A 16,619-nucleotide genomic window follows, 5' to 3' on the forward strand; every position below is an offset into this window, starting at 1 on the left:
TCCCAGGCCCCCACCTCGGCGGGGTGAACCACGGAGCGCGTGTGAAACCCCGTCTGCCCCCAAGGCAAGATGCGGCCCTGGGCTTACCGCAGGCAGAGCGAAGAAGGAGACGCCAATGAGGGTGAAGGTCGCCGCCAGGAGCCGCCCGTTCCAGGTCTGCGGGTACTTGTCCCCGTAGCCAATGGTCGTCAGGGTGATCTGAGGGGCAGCGGGTGCGGGCCATCGGACACCCGAGCTCCAGGGCACCTCTCGCGGACCCGTGGGCCCGGCTGCACGGCCGCAGGACTGCCTGCGTCCCAACACCCCCACCAGGGCGAAGCGAGCTCAGGGTCTGCGCCGGCCACGCTGGAAGGGCAGCCCCCCAAATTCTCTGCTCCCCATTTTCTCCAGGAACGAGTTTTCCCCCAGTGCAGAGCACAGAGGCATCTATGCGCTGTAGGTGGCTGGCCCGCAGCCCTGGACTGCTCCGGGGCGGGGAGGCGGGCACAGGAAGCCCTGAGCAAGCCTGGTCCAGAGCAGAGGAAATGTGTGAGGAACCTGACACAGTCGTGGGCCGGCTGGGACCGGCTAGAGGCTGCGGAGGCCAGAAAAGGGAGCAGGCCAGGCCCAGTCCAGTGGTGGCTGCCAGGAGGCGAGCGACTCCACAAGAAGGTGCTAGAAGGGAAGGCTAGCCTGCGTCCTGGTATTTGGGTGCATAATTTCCTCAAGGAGGGGCCGCCAAGCCTCCTTGGGTGATCACAGAACCCTGCCTGAGGGAAGAGAAGGCGGGGGGACACACTGGAGTCTCTGCACCGCCTGACCATGAGTAAGGCAGCAGGGGGGCCTCACAGCACTCCGACACCCCCACGGCCCTTGCCCAATGGCCTGCCGTGGGAGGTCTCCTGGCTGTGAGCAGGAAGTGGGCCCGGGAGCTTCCTGTGAGACGGTCTCGGGTGACTGGGGATGGGCAGGCGCAAGCCAGGGCTGTGCACTCCCGTGCGGGCCGGGACCGGGCTCCGGCTGGCTTTCAGTTGTCACAGGAAGTGCCCTTGAGGTGAGCCTTAGCACTGGCCTCACTCCTGGCAGCCCATCCTCACGATGATAACTGTCACCACACACACACAGCACGGTGGCCTCCTCCCTGGGGAAGCCGCCCTGCTTCCCAGTGGCTCCAGCTACACAGCGCCTGGCTGGCCAGCCGCCACAGCACCTGGGCCAGCACGTTCAGGGCTGGGATCGGCCCTGGCAAGGGCCACTCAGAGTGCCCAGCCCCCAACTGGAGTCCAGAAGTGGCCGCAGGAGTAGGCCGCTGGCACACAGGCGAGCGATGCGCAGGGCAGCAGGGAGGCCACCGAGGAGCTCTGCCAGGACGGACCGGGTCAGCCTCAAAGGCTGAGCCCAGAGTGTGGCGCCCCCTCCCTCTCTCACTGCGGTGGGCAGGACAGGGGTGGGAGCCAGGAGCAGGGAGGCCGAGACCTGAGGACCAGGACTCCAGAAACCGCCGCAAGGCCAGGAGAGTCTGGGCCCTTGAGGCTCAGCTCCCAGCCCCCTCTTCCCACTGCTCAGCCTCCACCTCCTGCACTTTCTCCTCTCCTACCCGGGGGAGCCAGAGGGGTCCACAGGCCTCAGTGACGGGTGAGAAGATGCCAGCGTCCACCCACAGCAGGACAAGATCGTGACAAGCCGCCAGCAGGCATCTCCCCAGCCCCACAGCAGAGCAGCAGGAGGCAGGAGGCGGCTCTGGATGAGTGGAGGGCCACAGAGCAGGACTTACCAGGCCCCACCAGAGTGCGTCTGCATAGGTGTCAAAATGGTCATTCTCCCCCTTCTCTGCCAGGTACACCAGAAACGAGGCTAGGATGAGGCAAAGGAAGCCGATGTACCAGGCCGTCACCAGCTCCTGAAAGGCACACGGGTCACCCTCAGCCTGGCCCGAGCAGCGGACAGCCCAGGAGCCGTCCCCAGGCCCGCCTCTCCAGGACTTGGCAGGGTAGATTCTCATGCAGCTGGGGTGGACCCTCATGGGACTGGTGGGAGGGCTAAGCCAGCAGGATCAGGGCCGCCGCTAGGACTACGAGCAGCCAGAGTCCTTCACCTGTGCACCTCACGGCCGGACACCAGCGGCCCGAGTCTGTGCCACACGTGGCCCGTCAGAGACGGCACCGGGTAAGATGAGGCCCAGCTGCCGCGTTCTCAGCACCAGCACCACAGAGGCAGAGGAGAGGGTCTGGGCCCCAGGGAGCCACGCTAGCTGACAAGGGCTTCATGGGGTGGGGGGGCATGTGTTCCGCGCACCTCACCCTAACAGAACCAGTTTCAGCCACTGGGGGCCCTGGGACCCCCTGAACTCAGGTCAGGTGGCCACAACCGCCCCATGTGTCACATGGCCCACGCTGTAAACCACAGCTTGGACAGTCACGAGGACTCAAAACCAGGGAAGAGCACACAAGCACCCAGCAAGTGGCTCCGAGGACAGCTGTGCAAGCTAACCTTGCAAAAACACTTTCTGGGGGCAAGTGACAAAGATGGGTCGAGTTGTACAAAGAAGGAAGGGGCTCGTTTGTCTCTGATCAGCCTCCTGACTCCCGTCGACTCACTGGCTGTCCACGCCCCCTGGACTCCTGGGGAAAGCCCACAGTGGTGGGGAACTCGGATGGGCGGACGGCAGCCCCCCAGGGCCTGGGGGGGGGGGGCAGGAAACAGATGGTAGCTCCCAGGACCCGGGATAGATGGACGGCAGCCCCCAGGGCCCGGGGTGGGTGGACGGCAGCCCCCCAGGGCCTGGGGGGGGGGGGGAACAGATGGTAGCTCCCAGGACCCGGGATGGGTGGACGGCAGCCCCCAGGGCCCAGGATAGATGGACGGCAGCCCCCAGGGCCCGGGGTGGGTGGATGGCAGCCCCCAGGGCTCGGATGTGTCCTCAGGGCTCTGGACCACGCACCTTGCTGTGCGCATAGACCACCGAGCCCAGCAGCTTCCAGGTGCCCCCCCTCCGGTCCATGCGGATCATACGCAGGATCTGCAGGAAGCGCAGGCTCCGGAGCGCAGAGGTGGCGAAGACATTCCCCTGGGAGCCAGCAGCCAGCACAGCAATGGAGGCAATGAGCACCATGATGTCTGCAGAGAAGGGGCAGGGCTTGTGAGGGAAAGGCACCTCCACTGCCCTGCAGAAGGGGCGGGGTGGCCAGGGCTCCAGCAAGAGGGACGGGCCGGCCTGGCCAGGCCTGCAGCACGCTGCCCTACTAGATGGTCGCCTGCCCATAGGGTCCAGAACCAGCTACTCAGCACTTGGTCCCTCCAACAGCTAGGCCACATTTGCCAGGGGAGAGGTGAGGTGAAACTTCCAGGAGCAGGGACTTTCCCTCTCTCCCAACCACGGTGGCTGACACAAAGGCCAGCTCCAGCCCCCCCCCCCCAGCGTCCACCCCCCCCCCCCAGCCTCACCAATCACACAGAAGGGCTTTCTGGCAAACTTGAGCCTCCCCCTCCAGCCTCGGTACCGGCAACAGCAGCCAGCCGCCCAGATCCTCACAAAGTACTCCACACCAAATACCACGATGGTCACGATTTCCTACGGGGGTGGGGGTGGGGAGGGTACAGCTGAGGCCTAGTGGGGTTCCCGTGTGGGGTTCCCAGCCCAGGGACAGAGCCTCGGGCCACAGGGTCCCCAGCTCCAGCCAATGGAGCAGCAGGGGCCAGGCCTTCCCTGCAGAGCCAGCCCTGGAACCTGGCCAAGTCAAGGCCTGAACCACCCACCTCCCTGAACCTCCCTCTCTGTGGTTCAGCCTGGTCTGAGAGTGGGGTCTGCTTGTCCAACTGGGAGGTACTTCTCATTTGGAGGAGTCTGTCCTTTCTAACCCTGGGCAGGGGTGAGCTAAGGATGGGAACTCTGCAGGGGAGGAGAGGGCTGAGGGTGGGAACTCTGCAGGGGAGGGGAGGGAGGGCTGAGGGTGGGAACTCTGCAGGGGAGGGGAGGGAGGGCTGAGGGTGGGAACTCTGCAGGGGAGGGGAGGGAGGGCTGAGGATGGGAACTCTGCAGGGGAGGGGAGGGCTGAGGGTGGGAACTCTGCAGGGGAGGGGAGGGGAGGGCTGAGGGTGGGAACTCTGCAGGGGAGGGGAGGGAGGGCTGAGGATGGGAACTCTGCAGGGGAGGGGAGGGCTGAGGATGGGAACTCTGCAGGGGAGGGGAGGGCTGAGGGTGGGAACTCTGCAGGGGAGGGAGGGCTGAGGGTGGGAACTCTGCAGGGGAGGGGAGGGGAGGGCTGAGGGTGGGAACTCTGCAGGGGAGGGGAGGGGAGGGCTGAGGGTGGGAACTCTGCAGGGGAGGGGAGGGGAGGGCTGAGGGTGGGAACTCTGCAGGGGAGGGGAGGGAGGGCTGAGGGTGGGAACTCTGCAGGGGAGGGGAGGGAGGGCTGAGGGTGGGAACTCTGCAGGGGAGGGGAGGGAGGGCTGAGGGTGGGAACTCTGCAGGGGAGGGGAGGGCTGAGGATGGGAACTCTGCAGGGGAGGGAGGGCTGAGGGTGGGAACTCTGCAGGGGAGGGGAGGGGAGGGCTGAGGGTGGGAACTCTGCAGGGGAGGGGAGGGGAGGGCTGAGGGTGGGAACTCTGCAGGGGAGGGGAGGGCTGAGGGTGGGAACTCTGCAGGGGAGGGGAGGGAGGGCTGAGGGTGGGAACTCTGCAGGGGAGGGGAGGGGAGGGCTGAGGGTGGGAACTCTGCAGGGGAGGGGAGGGAGGGCTGAGGGTGGGAACTCTGCAGGGGAGGGGAGGGAGGGCTGAGGGTGGGAACTCTGCAGGGGAGGGGAGGGAGGGCTGAGGGTGGGAACTCTGCAGGGGAGGGGAGGGGAGGGCTGAGGGTGGGAACTCTGCAGGGGAGGGGAGGGGAGGGCTGAGGGTGGAAACTGCAGGGGAGGGGAGGGAAGGGCTGAGGGTGGGAACTCTGCAGGGGAGGGGAGGGAGGGCTGAGGGTGGGACCTCTGCCGGGGAGGGGAGGGGAGGGCTGAGGGTGGGAACTCTGCAGGGGAGGGGAGGGCTGAGGATGGGAACTCTGCAGGGGAGGGGAGGGGAGGGCTGAGGGTAGGAACTCTGCAGGGGAGGGGAGGGGAGGGCTGAGGGTGGAAACTGCAGGGGATGGGAGGGCTGAGGTGGGAACTCTGCAGGGGAGGGGAGGGAGGGCTGAGAGTGGGAACTCTGCAGGGGAAGGGAGGGAGGGCTGAGGGTGGGACCTCTGCAGGGGAGGGGAGGGCTGAGGGTGGGACCTCTGCAGGGGAGGGGAGGGAGGGCTGAGGGTGGGAACTCTGCAGGGGAGGGGAGGGAAGGGCTGAGGGTGGGAACTCTGCAGGGGAGGGGAGGGCTGAGGGTGGGAACTCTGCAGGGGAGGGGAGGGCTGAGGGTGGGAACTCTGCAGGGGAGGGGAGGGAGGGCTGAGGGTGGGAACTCTGCAGGAGAGGGGAGGGGAGGGCTGAGGGTGGGAACTCTGCAGGAGAGGGGAGGGGAGGGCTGAGGGTGGGAACTCTGCAGGGGAGGGTAGGGAGGGCTGAGGATGGGAACTCTGCAGGGGAGGGGAGGGAGGGCTGAGGGTGGGACCTCTGCAGGGGAGGGGAGGGAGGGCTGAGGGTGGGAACTCTGCAGGGGAGGGAGGGCTGAGGGTGGAAACTCTGCAGGGGAGGGGAGGGCTGAGGGTGGAAACTCTGCAGGGGAGGGAGGGCTGAGGGTGGAAACTCTGCAGGGGAGGGAGGGCTGAGGGTGGGAACTCTGCAGGGGAGGGAGGGCTGAGGGTGGAAACTCTGCAGGGGAGGGGAGGGGAGGGTTGAGGATGGGACCTCTGCAGGGGAGGGAGGGCTGAGGATGGGACCTCTGCAGGGGAGGGGAGGGCTGAGGATGGGACCTCTGCAGGGGAGGGGAGGGGAGGGCTGAGGGTGGGAACTCTGCAGGAGAGGGGAGGGGAGGGCTGAGGGTGGGAACTCTGCAGGGGAGGGAGGGCTGAGGGTGGGAACTCTGCAGGGGAGGGGAGGGAAGGGCTGAGGGTGGGAACTCTGCAGGGGAGGGAGGGCTGAGGGTGGGAACTCTGCAGGGGAGGGGAGGGAGGGCTGAGGGTGGGAACTCTGCAGGGGAGGGGAGGGAGGGCTGAGGGTGGGAACTCTGCAGGGGAGGGAGGGCTGAGGGTGGGAACTCTGCAGGGGAGGGGAGGGGAGGGCTGAGGGTGGGAACTCTGCAGGGGAGGGGAGGGGAGGGCTGAGGGTGGGAACTCTGCAGGGGAGGGGAGGGGAGGGCTGAGGGTGGGAACTCTGCAGGGGAGGGGAGGGGAGGGCGGGACCTCTGCAGGGGTGGAGTGAGCAGCTGTTGGGTCATTGTAGGGACCCAGCTCCCGCTCAGCTCTCTGGTAGCCAGGCCGGGGGCAGGTGAAGGAGTGTCTGGTGGGAATCCGGCTCCTTGGAGCCCTTCCCCACCCCGTTACCAATGACAACACCGAATCAACTATGGTGCTGTCAGGGTGCCTACTCCTGCCCTGTCTGGGGGGTGGGGGGGGCATGGCTGTGCCCACGTCTGCTGGGGAGCGCCCCAGGGCTCCAGGGTGAGCAGAGGAACAGCAGAGTGGACTGGGGTCATGGGGCTGTCAGACCCTGTGATGTCAGACCACCGAGGTCCCGCAAGCCACCCACAGCACCGGGTAGAACAGCATCACCCATGTGAGGAGGGCATGTGAGACCAGTGCCAGGCCACAGGGGTCCCCTCCCCTCCCCGCCTCCCCTCCCCTGCCCGGCTCCCCTCCCCTGCCCGCCTCCCCTCCCCCTCCCCGCCTCCCCTCCCCTCCCCCGCCTCCCCTCCCCCTCCCCGCCTCCCCTCCCCTCCCCCGTCTCCCCTCCCCTTCTCCTGCTTTCCCCTCCCTCCCCCGGTGTGGGCTCACCAGAATGTACAGGGCACCCTCTGAGCTCTTCTCATACTCCTTGATGGTGGAAAACACTGAGAGAACAAGGCAGGAGAAGACCAGGAGGAACCTGGAAGACACAGGAGACAGATGGGCCACTTCAGCCATGCAGCAGCTCCAGACACAGGCCTGGTCCTGCGCTCGAGCCAGCAGGGTCTGAGGGCCAGCGTGGGCCGAGTCCACAGAACCCCACGGAGGGACCAACACCTCCCGTCGCTGCCCCTCTGGAGCCCGCCAGCCCATGCTTGGGAAGTCCTCCAAACTCTCCAGGGAAACAGGCTCGTGGGAAGATGAGGAAAGCAGGCGGGCGGGCACCGAACACCCTTCCTCAGGGGAGGGAGCCCCGCCCCGCTGTGGGCGCACCCACCCCTGACACCACCTGCTTTGTGGTCCCCAACCTGTCCGCCATCCTCTCCAGCAGAGAGGCAGGGAGGCCCACGGCCAATGCCCGGCATTTGGGCCTGGTGACTGGTGGGCTCCCTCTGCCTTTGTGCTCTTGAGGAAAGGCCCCGGGGCACCATGGGGACCGTGAACCCTCCACACAAGTCATGGAGGCCCTGGCTTCACTTCACCCCCAGAGCGACTCCATGTCCTGGGAGAAGACTCAGACCTGCACAAGGGCACATAGCACGCAGGGACTCAGGGCCAGGCCTCCTGACTGCAATGCCTGGCTTTCCTCCAGAAGGCCCGTTCTCCACATCCCCAGGCCGGAAGTGGGCCCCCAGGCTGGCAGTGGGCCCCCAGGCCGGAAGCGGGTCCCCAGGCCGGAAGCGGGTCCCAGGCTGGAAGCGGGTCCCCAGGCCAGAAGCAGCCCCCAGGCCGGAAGCAGCCCCCAGGCCGGAAGTGGGCCCCCAGGCTGGCAGTGGGCCCCCAGGCCAGAAGTGGGCCCCCAGGCTGGCAGTGGGCCCCCAGGCCGGAAGCAGCCCCCAGGCCGGAAGCGGGTCCCCAGGCCGGAAGCGGCCCCCAGGCCGGAAGCAGCCCCCAGGCCTCGCCGTGCACTGAGCAGCACCGGCGGCACAGCCTAGTGTGGCCCCGGAAGGCACTGGGCGCGTGTCTGGCCCACACAGGCAGCGCCTCCACCGGGCCACTTGATCTCACCTTGCTCACATGAGCGCGCCAACCTCTGTCCCTGTCTCCTCCTCCCGTCCAGAAGGGACAGCCCACTGTGGCTGAACCTCTGCCTCCATCCCCCACCCTCTGACCCCCAGAAGGCTCCTCACAGGCCACCTGCCTTACTCAGAGCGGCTGACTGAGATATGTATCGAATCCAGCAGCACCTGAACATGTGCTGGTCACCAGGGCACCGGTGCAGCTGTGCTGCCACAGGAACTGACCGTCCAGGCCCTTCCCAGGCGCGGGGGGACCAAGGCCTTAGACAGGGTCTGGACACACTAGGCCACTCGAGAGGCACAATGCCTGAGGACACTGTGGAAAAGACGATGGCAGGTACTCCTGGTGAGGGCCGGTGCCCACACTGGCCTCAGAAACACCTGCCCAGCACTCTAGCCACCTGTCTGCATCCGTGCTGGGCCGTGGGGACAGGAGACTCCACACAGCATGGGAGGGACACCAGGACCCGGCCCAGGCCACTCACCATCAGGGGACAGGTCTATGCAGAAACACAGAGCAGACGCTCTCACAGTGGACAGAAGCTGGACAGTATCCTGGGAACTGAGGACAAGCTACGGTCAGAGACAGCACCCCCAGCCCCACTGGCTAGAAATCAAGACTACACATCTCCCCAAGGAAGCCTGAGCCCTGCAGGGCTAGCCGTCACAGTCCAGCCTGAATCCTGCCATCTCTGTGGCGCTCGGAGCCAACCACCAGCACAGGAACTCACAGCTCCAGCTGTGCCAAGGCCCCGTCAAGGCTGGTGCCAATACCCGGAGACACACGGTCCCCCGAGGTCGCCTCTGGCCAGGTAGACCAGCCGAGACCTGGTTGGCAGGGCGGTGTCCCTCATTTGTGACCCCTGCTAAATCCTAAACACATCTCCTGATGTCCAGGCCCTCCAGGCTGCTCAGCTCCTGGCAAAACACAAGCAGCGGCAACAGAGGCTGCTGGCACAGACAGAACACGCCAGAAGCCACAGTCATATTTCAAAACAGCAATTAATTTCCTTTGCTCATTAGCCAATTTATTCAATTATTGGAGTCATAGAAAAAAAAAAGAAACAGGAAAAAAGAAAAGGAAAATCATGTGAACATCTCAAGCATCTCATGAGCCTCCTACTGGTGATTCCATATCCCTGATGGGATCTTTTACCAGCTCAGTGGGAAGGAGCATGAGGGAGGACAGGGGATCTGGAAGGAGCAGGAGGGAGGACAGGGGATCTGGAAGGAGCAGGAGGGAGGACAGGGGATCTGGAAGGAACAGGAGGGAGGACAGGGGATCTGGAAGGAACAGGAGGGAGGACAGGGGATCTGGAAGGCAGGAGGGAGGACAGGGGATCTGGGGAGGAGCAGGAGGGAGGACAGGGGATCTGGGGAGGAGCAGGACGGAGGACAGGAGATCTGGAAGGCAGGAGGGAGGACAGGGGATCTGGAAGGAGCAGGAGGGAGGAGAGGGGATCTGGAAGGAACAGGAGGAAGGACAGGAGGTCTAGGCGCCAGTCAGGACTTTCGGAGTTGGACAGTAGGGTAGAGGGAGACTCAGGAGGGCTGTGGTTCCAGGACCAGCCCAACCCAGCAGAGCAAGGCCATTGCAGGTGCCCCACAGAGGTGTTTCCTAGGACAAACATGGAGAGCAAGGAGGAGCGGTCCTGGCATCGTGAGGAGCATAGGCACAAGCCCCGGGGTCTGAAGAGCAGGGGTGTGTGCGATCAGAAGGCCGGGGGCAGACCTGCAGACTCAGCACACTGCAGAGCATTCTTCCAAGATAAAACTGTAGGTCCGGGGCTGGGAAGATGGCTCAGTGGTAGAGCGCTTGCCTTACATGCATGAGGCCCTGGGTTCATTTCCTCAGCACCACATAAACAGAAAAATCCACAAGTGGCGCTGTGGCTCAAGTGGTAGAGCGCTAGCCTTGAGCTGAAGAGCTGAGGGACAGCGCCCAGGCCCAGAGTTCAGGCCCCAGGACCGGACCCAAAAAAACCCAAAAACTGTAGGGCCAACGGCTGAACAAATGCAGCAGCGGCACTCATTAGATACTATGTAGAAGATGAACTTTATAGCTTGTAGGCGTGGGTGGGAGGGAAACCCTGGGAGAGAGCAAAGGGGCGACGCTGCCAAAAAGACAGGAAAGTGTTATCCCTTTGTATGTCACCTTTATAATAGCAATTAAGAATAAAATCATTTTTAAAAGGCGCAAGCCCAAGGTGCCAAGTGATCTGATCCTCTTGGGTCTGTTCCTAAGGGGCTCTGGCCAGGCATCTAGAACATTCTAGAAACACAGAAGACAGGCCATCACATATGGACCTGCAGCCTGCGTGACACCAGTGATTTACACGGGGAAACGAGCCCAGCACCTGCAATGTGGGCAGAACAGTTTGGTCAGGGACAGGTGAGTCCTCTGCACTGGGCTCCAGGGTGCACCCCAACTGCGCAGCCCAGCTATCCCAGACGGCCACTCCACATTTTGTTTTTTAAGTTTTGGGAACAGACAGCACAGATGGCCCGATGCGCAAGGAAGCCACCCACACTGTTCCTGGAAGCCGGAGAGAGGGGGCTTGGGCTGCAGCTGAGGGCTGCCCCAGGCTCCACGCTCCCTGGAGGGAGGGGACCCAGCCCAGAGCGGAAGAGACACCCCCGGGGGCAGCAGGTCCTCTACCCACTGCGTGAATCAGGCCGGCTGAGTGGAGGCAGCCATTCCCAGCCCTCATCCGCCTGTGAGCACCAGGGTAGTCAACCAGGACCCGGCAGCACCAGACACAGGCCCCACACCCACCTCACAACCAGGGAAACCGAGGCTGGGGAGGCAGGCAGAGCCGGGCCACTCTGACTTCTGTCCCTGGGAGGAGCAAGCCCTCCAGCCTCAGCTTCCGAGAGGCCCCGCTTTGGGGGCCCAGTGTGGAGAACAGACCCTTATCCTCAGACCCAGCCCCACCATAAGACCAGCCACCTCGAGGCCAAGCCGGGGTCACTGGTCACTGATGGGGACCTATGCCCCAGGCCTGGGAGAGGCCATGTCCTGTCTGGTCTTCCCCCTCCTCCCTGCAGCACTGTTCTACTCACAGAAACCACAGCGGTGGACGGGGGATCCATCTCCTCCCTTTAGGAGAGGACAGACACCTTGGGAGTCCTGGGTCCACAATGGCCTATGGCTGTGCTCAAAGGGGCCCGGGACCTTCCACAGGACAGGGACCAGCCTGTGGGGAGACATGCGGACCTGGAGGTCAGCGTTCTGCTCACCGGGGTGGGGCTGGGGAAACCTGGGCCAGAGGCTCTGGGAGCTGCAGGCTGGAGACCACACTCTCAGCTTTGAGGACTGGCTGCATCCCCCTTCACCACCAACAAACCAAAGCAGGGAGCCAGCTGGGAGGAGGCCCTGTCTACCCTCCCACCTGGGACCCACCCAGCCGCAGCCTCAGACAGGACCAGAGGACTGTGGTTTCTGTGCTGCCCAGAATTACAACACAAGGAGTTTCAAGGGTAATTATGATAATAGATTCGACTCAAGATGCTGTCCGGGCAGCGGTTGCCAAGGAGACAAGCATCACAAGCAGCTGTCCCCAGCCCAACTCCTGGGCCAGGATAGGGCAGGCAGGGGCCCCGGAGAGCCGAGGCGGCCCACGGGCATGTGGAGCGTGTTGCCAGGAACCTCCTGCGTCCCCATGCACATCCAGGCTCCAAAGCACAAGAGAGCAAGAGAGTCATATGGGGGCTCAGCGGGGACAGACTGCCTTCACCAGCAGCTGGAGGAAACTGGACAAGAGCAAGAGCCTGAGCCCTAGGCAGAGGGGAGGTGCTGTGACAAACAGAGGGCAGAGGGGAGGGCACAGATGCCAGGCAGCACCTGGGGACAAGCCAACGGCCAGCACCGGTAGGTTCTGAGATGCAGAAGGGCGTGTGTGTGTGCACGCACGCGCATCTACATGTGTGCATATGTATATGTGCGTGCATGTGTGTATATGTGACTGTGTGTGCATCTACGTGTGTGTGCGTGTATATGTGTGTGTGCAATTGTGTATGAGTGTGTGCGTATCTACGTGTGTACATGTGTGCATGTGTATATGTGTGTGTGTGCGCACACATCTACGTGTGTGCATGTGTGTGTATGTGTGCATGCGTGTAAGTATGTGTGTGTGCACATCTACATATGTGCACGTGTGCGTGTGTATATGTGCGTGTGCATGTGTGTATATGAATGTGTGTGCTCATCTGCGTGTGTGCACGTGTGCGTGTGTATATGTGCGTGTGCGTGTGTATATGAATGTGTGTGTGCATCTACGTGTGTGCACGTGTGCGTGTGTATATGTGCGTGTGCATGTGTGTGTATGAGTGTGTGTGCGCATCTACGTGTGTGCACGTGTGCGTGTGTATATGTGTGTGTGCATGTGTGTGTATGAGTGTGTGTGCGCATCTACGTGTGTACATGTGTGCATGTGTATATGTGTGTGTATGTGTGTGCACACATCTACGTGTGTGCATGTGTGCGTGTGTGTGTGCGCGCATCTACGTATGTGCACATGTGCGTGTGTATGTGTGCGTGTGCATGTGTGTATATGAATGTGTGTGTGCGCATCTATGTGTGTGCACGTGTGTGTGTATATGTGCGTGTGCATGTGTGTATGAGTGTGTGTGTGTGCATGTGGGCGCGTGGGTGCACACACTGGAGCCCTGCTCTCCAGGGAAGCCCCCACTCCCTTGACTCCTCTGCTCCCACCTTTCCCCTCCCACCCCACCATCCCATTGCAAGGAATCTTTTTTCCCTAGAGAAGACAAAGCCCTGCTGCCTCATCCACTTCCTGTCCAATCTCCCTTCCCGCACGGGGGCTCAGCTGCTGTCTGGAGGTTGGTGGACAGCTACGACGCTGGCAAACACCAGCAGACACGGGCAGATACCCACATGGGATCGCAGACTCCGGTCAGCTCCAGCTCCAAAGACAGACTCCAGAGAGATGGGAGGGGTCCCAGCCCACTGCATATATTTAGTGACAAAGACCCCAACATGTGAGCAGCTGGCACAGGCTTGTCACAACTCCCCATCAGCAGACCCCCATCCTCAGAGCGCTGGGGAAGCCAAGTGGGAGGGAACTGGGACACCAGCCAAACACGGAGAGCGCCGACTTCATGCAACAAGGCAGCCATGTGTGCACACCCGCCCCACATGCCAGAGACAGGAAAATGGAGGCGCTAAAGTAACTTGCTGTGGCTCAGGAAGGAATCCAGCTGGAGCAGGCTGGCTGGGGGGGGGGGGGGGGTAAGGGAGGGAGGACAGGGGAGGAGACATCAATGGGGGGGCAGGGAGGGGAATTGGCCTCGGAATCCTGCCCTATATTCCCATGAGTCCCCTGCAGAAGCCACGCGCCCCTCCCAGGACAAGCACTGGGGGCCCAGGCACTCAGCCAGCCCTGGAAGAGGGGACAGCCAGGGAGAGAGGCCAGAGCAAGCTCCCATGGCCCAGCTCACACCCAGCTCCCTGGGGATGTTCTGCACATTAGGCCTCAGCCAGCCCCGTGGCCTGAAATCTAATTGTCCCCCTAATAAACTGCTCTGCCGCCAGACCCGCTGCCTCCTCCAATGTCGGGAGGGAGGAAAGAGTGCTGACGGCAGCTCCAGGCACAGGCCTGACGGACGGGAGGCCGCGCTGCTGCACCTGGAGCCTGGAGGCTGAGGCCGCGCTGCTGCACCTGGAGCCTGGAGGCTGAGGCCGCGCTGCTGCACCTGGAGCCTGGAGGCTGAGGCCGCGCTGCTGCACCTGGAGTCTGATGGATGGGAGGCCGCGCTGCTCCACCTGGAGTCTGATGGATGGGAGGCCGCACTGCTGCACCTGGAGCCTGGAGGCTAAGGCCGCGCTGCTGCACCTGGAGTCTGATGGATGGGAGGCCGCGCTGCTCCACCTGGAGTCTGATGGATGGGAGGCCGCGCTGCTGCACCTGGAGCCTGGAGGCTGAGGCTGCGCTGCTCCACCTGGAGCCTGGAGGCTGAGGCCCCACTTGTCCAGGGCTCCTCAGGGTGTCCTGCGCCGGGGTCTACATGGGCCAGCACACCAGAGCCACCAGCCAGGAAACCCCCTCCAGAGCCTAAGGCCCCAGAGGAGACAGGCCAAACACACCAGGTGCTCAGGAAATGCTGGAGACCCCATGCACACCCCGGGAGGCCCAGCCCAGAGACCGCCAGAACCTCTCATGGCATGAAGCACTCCCAAGGGACCCGGGTGCCACACTGCCCGGTGACGGTGCAGCCAGAAGGACCCTCTCTACAACAGGGGGGTTGCGGATGTCAGCGCCCCCCGTGGCTCCCTAGCCACCTGACTCACTAGAACCCTAAGACTCCTGAGGACCTCCCCCAGTACTGCTACAGCAGCTGTGGGCTCCCTGGGAGGGGCTGGGTGGGAGCGTCATGCTTCGGAGGATTCTGGAACCTCAGCAGGGAACCGCCAGCTCAGCAGTAGGGGAGAAGGCTCCTCCCGGGAGGGCACTGCTTCCTGACACGGCACCTCCAGCCGCAGAGTCCCTCAAGGCCGCGTTCCACAGTTAATTACTCCCGTCAGTCACCACGGGGGCTGCACAAACACCCGGGGTCCCACAAAACCGGGGAGTCCACACAGGGCTGCACAAGTACCCGGGGGTCCCACAAAACCGGGGAGTCCACACAGGGCTGCACAAGTACCCGGGGGTCCCACAAAACCGGGGAGTCCACACAGGGCTGCACAAGTACCCGGGGGTCCTACAAAACCGGGGAGTCCACACAGGGCTGCACAAGTACCCGGGGGTCCCACACAAGGCTGCTCCTGCTCAGGTCCACCCGGGCAGCCTGCCCTGCACAACAGCCCCTCCTGAGAGCCACAGCCCACCAGGGGCACCCTGCGCTCCTAAGAGCTCATCTGGGCCCAGCTATGCCCACTCGCTGCCCACTCCAGCTGCCTTCCACCCTACTGGGGCTGTGGGAAGCCCCTCTCATGGCCCCCCAGAAGCCACCGGACTGCTGGCATGCATCAGCCCTGGGGACCCCCGTACGACCCCACACAGGTGCCCTGGCCTGGTCAGCCCTGGCGACCCCCACACGACCTCCACTCAGGTGCCCTGGCCTGGTCAGCCCTGGCGACCCCCACACGACCTCCACTCAGGTGCCCTGGCCTGGTCAGCCCTGGCGACCCCCACACGACCTCCACTCAGGTGCCCTGGCCTGGTCAGCCCTGGCGACCCCCACACGACCTCCACTCAGGTGCCCTGGCCTTGTCAGCCCTGGCGACCCCCACACGACCCCCACACAACCCCCCCACAGACACTCTGGCCTGGTCAGGCTGGCGACCCCACACGACCCCCGCACAACCTCCCCACAGACGCCCTGGCCTGGTCAGGCTGGCGACCCCACACGACCCCCACACAACCCCCCCACAGACGCCCTGGCCTGGTCAGGCTGGCGACCCCACACGACCCCCGCACGACCTCCCCACAGACGCCCTGGCCTGGTCAGGCTGGCGACCCCACACGACCCCCGCACAACCTCCCCACAGACGCCCTGGCCTGGTCAGGCTGGCGACCCCACACGACCCCCGCACGACCTCCCCACAGACGCCCTGGCCTGGTCAGGCTGGCGCAGCAACTTGCTCTCTGCCCCCCTCCTGCTCTTGCTCAGCCTCCCCAGCCACTCCCTCCCCCAGGGTCTTTGACCATCTTCTTGCTGCCCAGCCTTGACCTCCAGGCCTCTAGCCCGGGTCCTGAGCCAGCCCCTCCTGAGACTGTGTGCTTCCTATACCTAAGAGCAGGGCCTCATCCACTCTGCCGTTCTGCCACCCAAGACCCACACACAGGGGCCACGACCCTGACGGGACCAGCTGCTGCTGAGCCGGCCCAGCTGGAGAGCAGAGGGCCAGGCCGCGGAGCACTGTCCACCGACTGCTGCCACCTGCCACCGGGCCGAAGGCAGGACCCAGCACACAAAGGCCGCGGGGGGTGACTCTGTGGGCCTGAGACCCACAGGCACACAGCCTGAGCCAGCAATGAGACCAACAGCTCAGGACAGAAAAGGCCGGGTCCCCAGAGAAGCCGCGTGTGCGCGTGTGTGAGCGCCAACACTTTGGTCAGAGCCCTCACAGAAGCCTGACAGCAGACTCCAGAGGCCCATTAACAGATGCCCAGACAGCCAGGGTCCCAGGAGCCACCAGACAGTGTGAGGCTCCAGTGCACCGGCGGGGACTGGCGTGGACCGTGCTCAGAGGAAGGCAGGAATCCTGACTCCAGAACAGGCACGCACAGAGGCAGAGAGGCCAGGGACTGCGGGGCTGGGGGAGGGGCCTGCGGAGACGGGGGGGGGGGGGGGGGGGGGGGGGGAGGGGAACAGAGGTCTCCAGAGAGCACTGGCGGCCGCCCTCCACATGTGCACAAGCACCATCAGAACATTTTCACCTGTGTTGACCTGGGGCAGTACTGGGGCTTGAACTCAGGACCTGGGCACTATTTCAGCTTCTTTGCTCAAGGCTGGTACTCTACCACTTGAGCCACAGCTCCACTTGCACATTATTCCCTTTAAATGGTTAAGTGCACATTAAAGTTTCACTTCAATTTCCCAAGAACTGAAGCAAGCAGGGCCACCTTGTCCAATATGGGATG

General features: G+C 63.8%; 1 protein-coding gene across 6 annotated transcripts in view; it reads right to left on the reverse strand.

Annotated features, from left to right (window-relative positions):
- The window catches only part of Kcnq2 (potassium voltage-gated channel subfamily Q member 2), a 59,296-nt gene that overhangs the window by 31,180 nt on the left and 11,497 nt on the right, over positions 1-16,619 (reverse strand). For all 6 annotated transcript variants that reach the window (XM_042672264.1, XM_042672265.1, XM_042672263.1 and 3 more), the window contains exons 2-6: positions 6,884-6,974; positions 3,424-3,550; positions 2,921-3,096; positions 1,754-1,879; positions 88-198 (exon numbers count right to left, since the gene is read on the reverse strand). In XM_042672264.1, the coding sequence (XP_042528198.1) occupies positions 88-198; positions 1,754-1,879; positions 2,921-3,096; positions 3,424-3,550; positions 6,884-6,974 (631 nt within the window). The remainder of the gene's footprint in view (positions 1-87; positions 199-1,753; positions 1,880-2,920; positions 3,097-3,423; positions 3,551-6,883; positions 6,975-16,619) is intronic.

The sequence above is a fragment of the Dipodomys spectabilis genome, unplaced genomic scaffold, assembly GCF_019054845.1.
Source record: "Dipodomys spectabilis isolate Male_0828 unplaced genomic scaffold, ASM1905484v1 ptg000692l, whole genome shotgun sequence".
NCBI classification, from domain to species: domain Eukaryota; kingdom Metazoa; phylum Chordata; class Mammalia; order Rodentia; family Heteromyidae; genus Dipodomys; species Dipodomys spectabilis.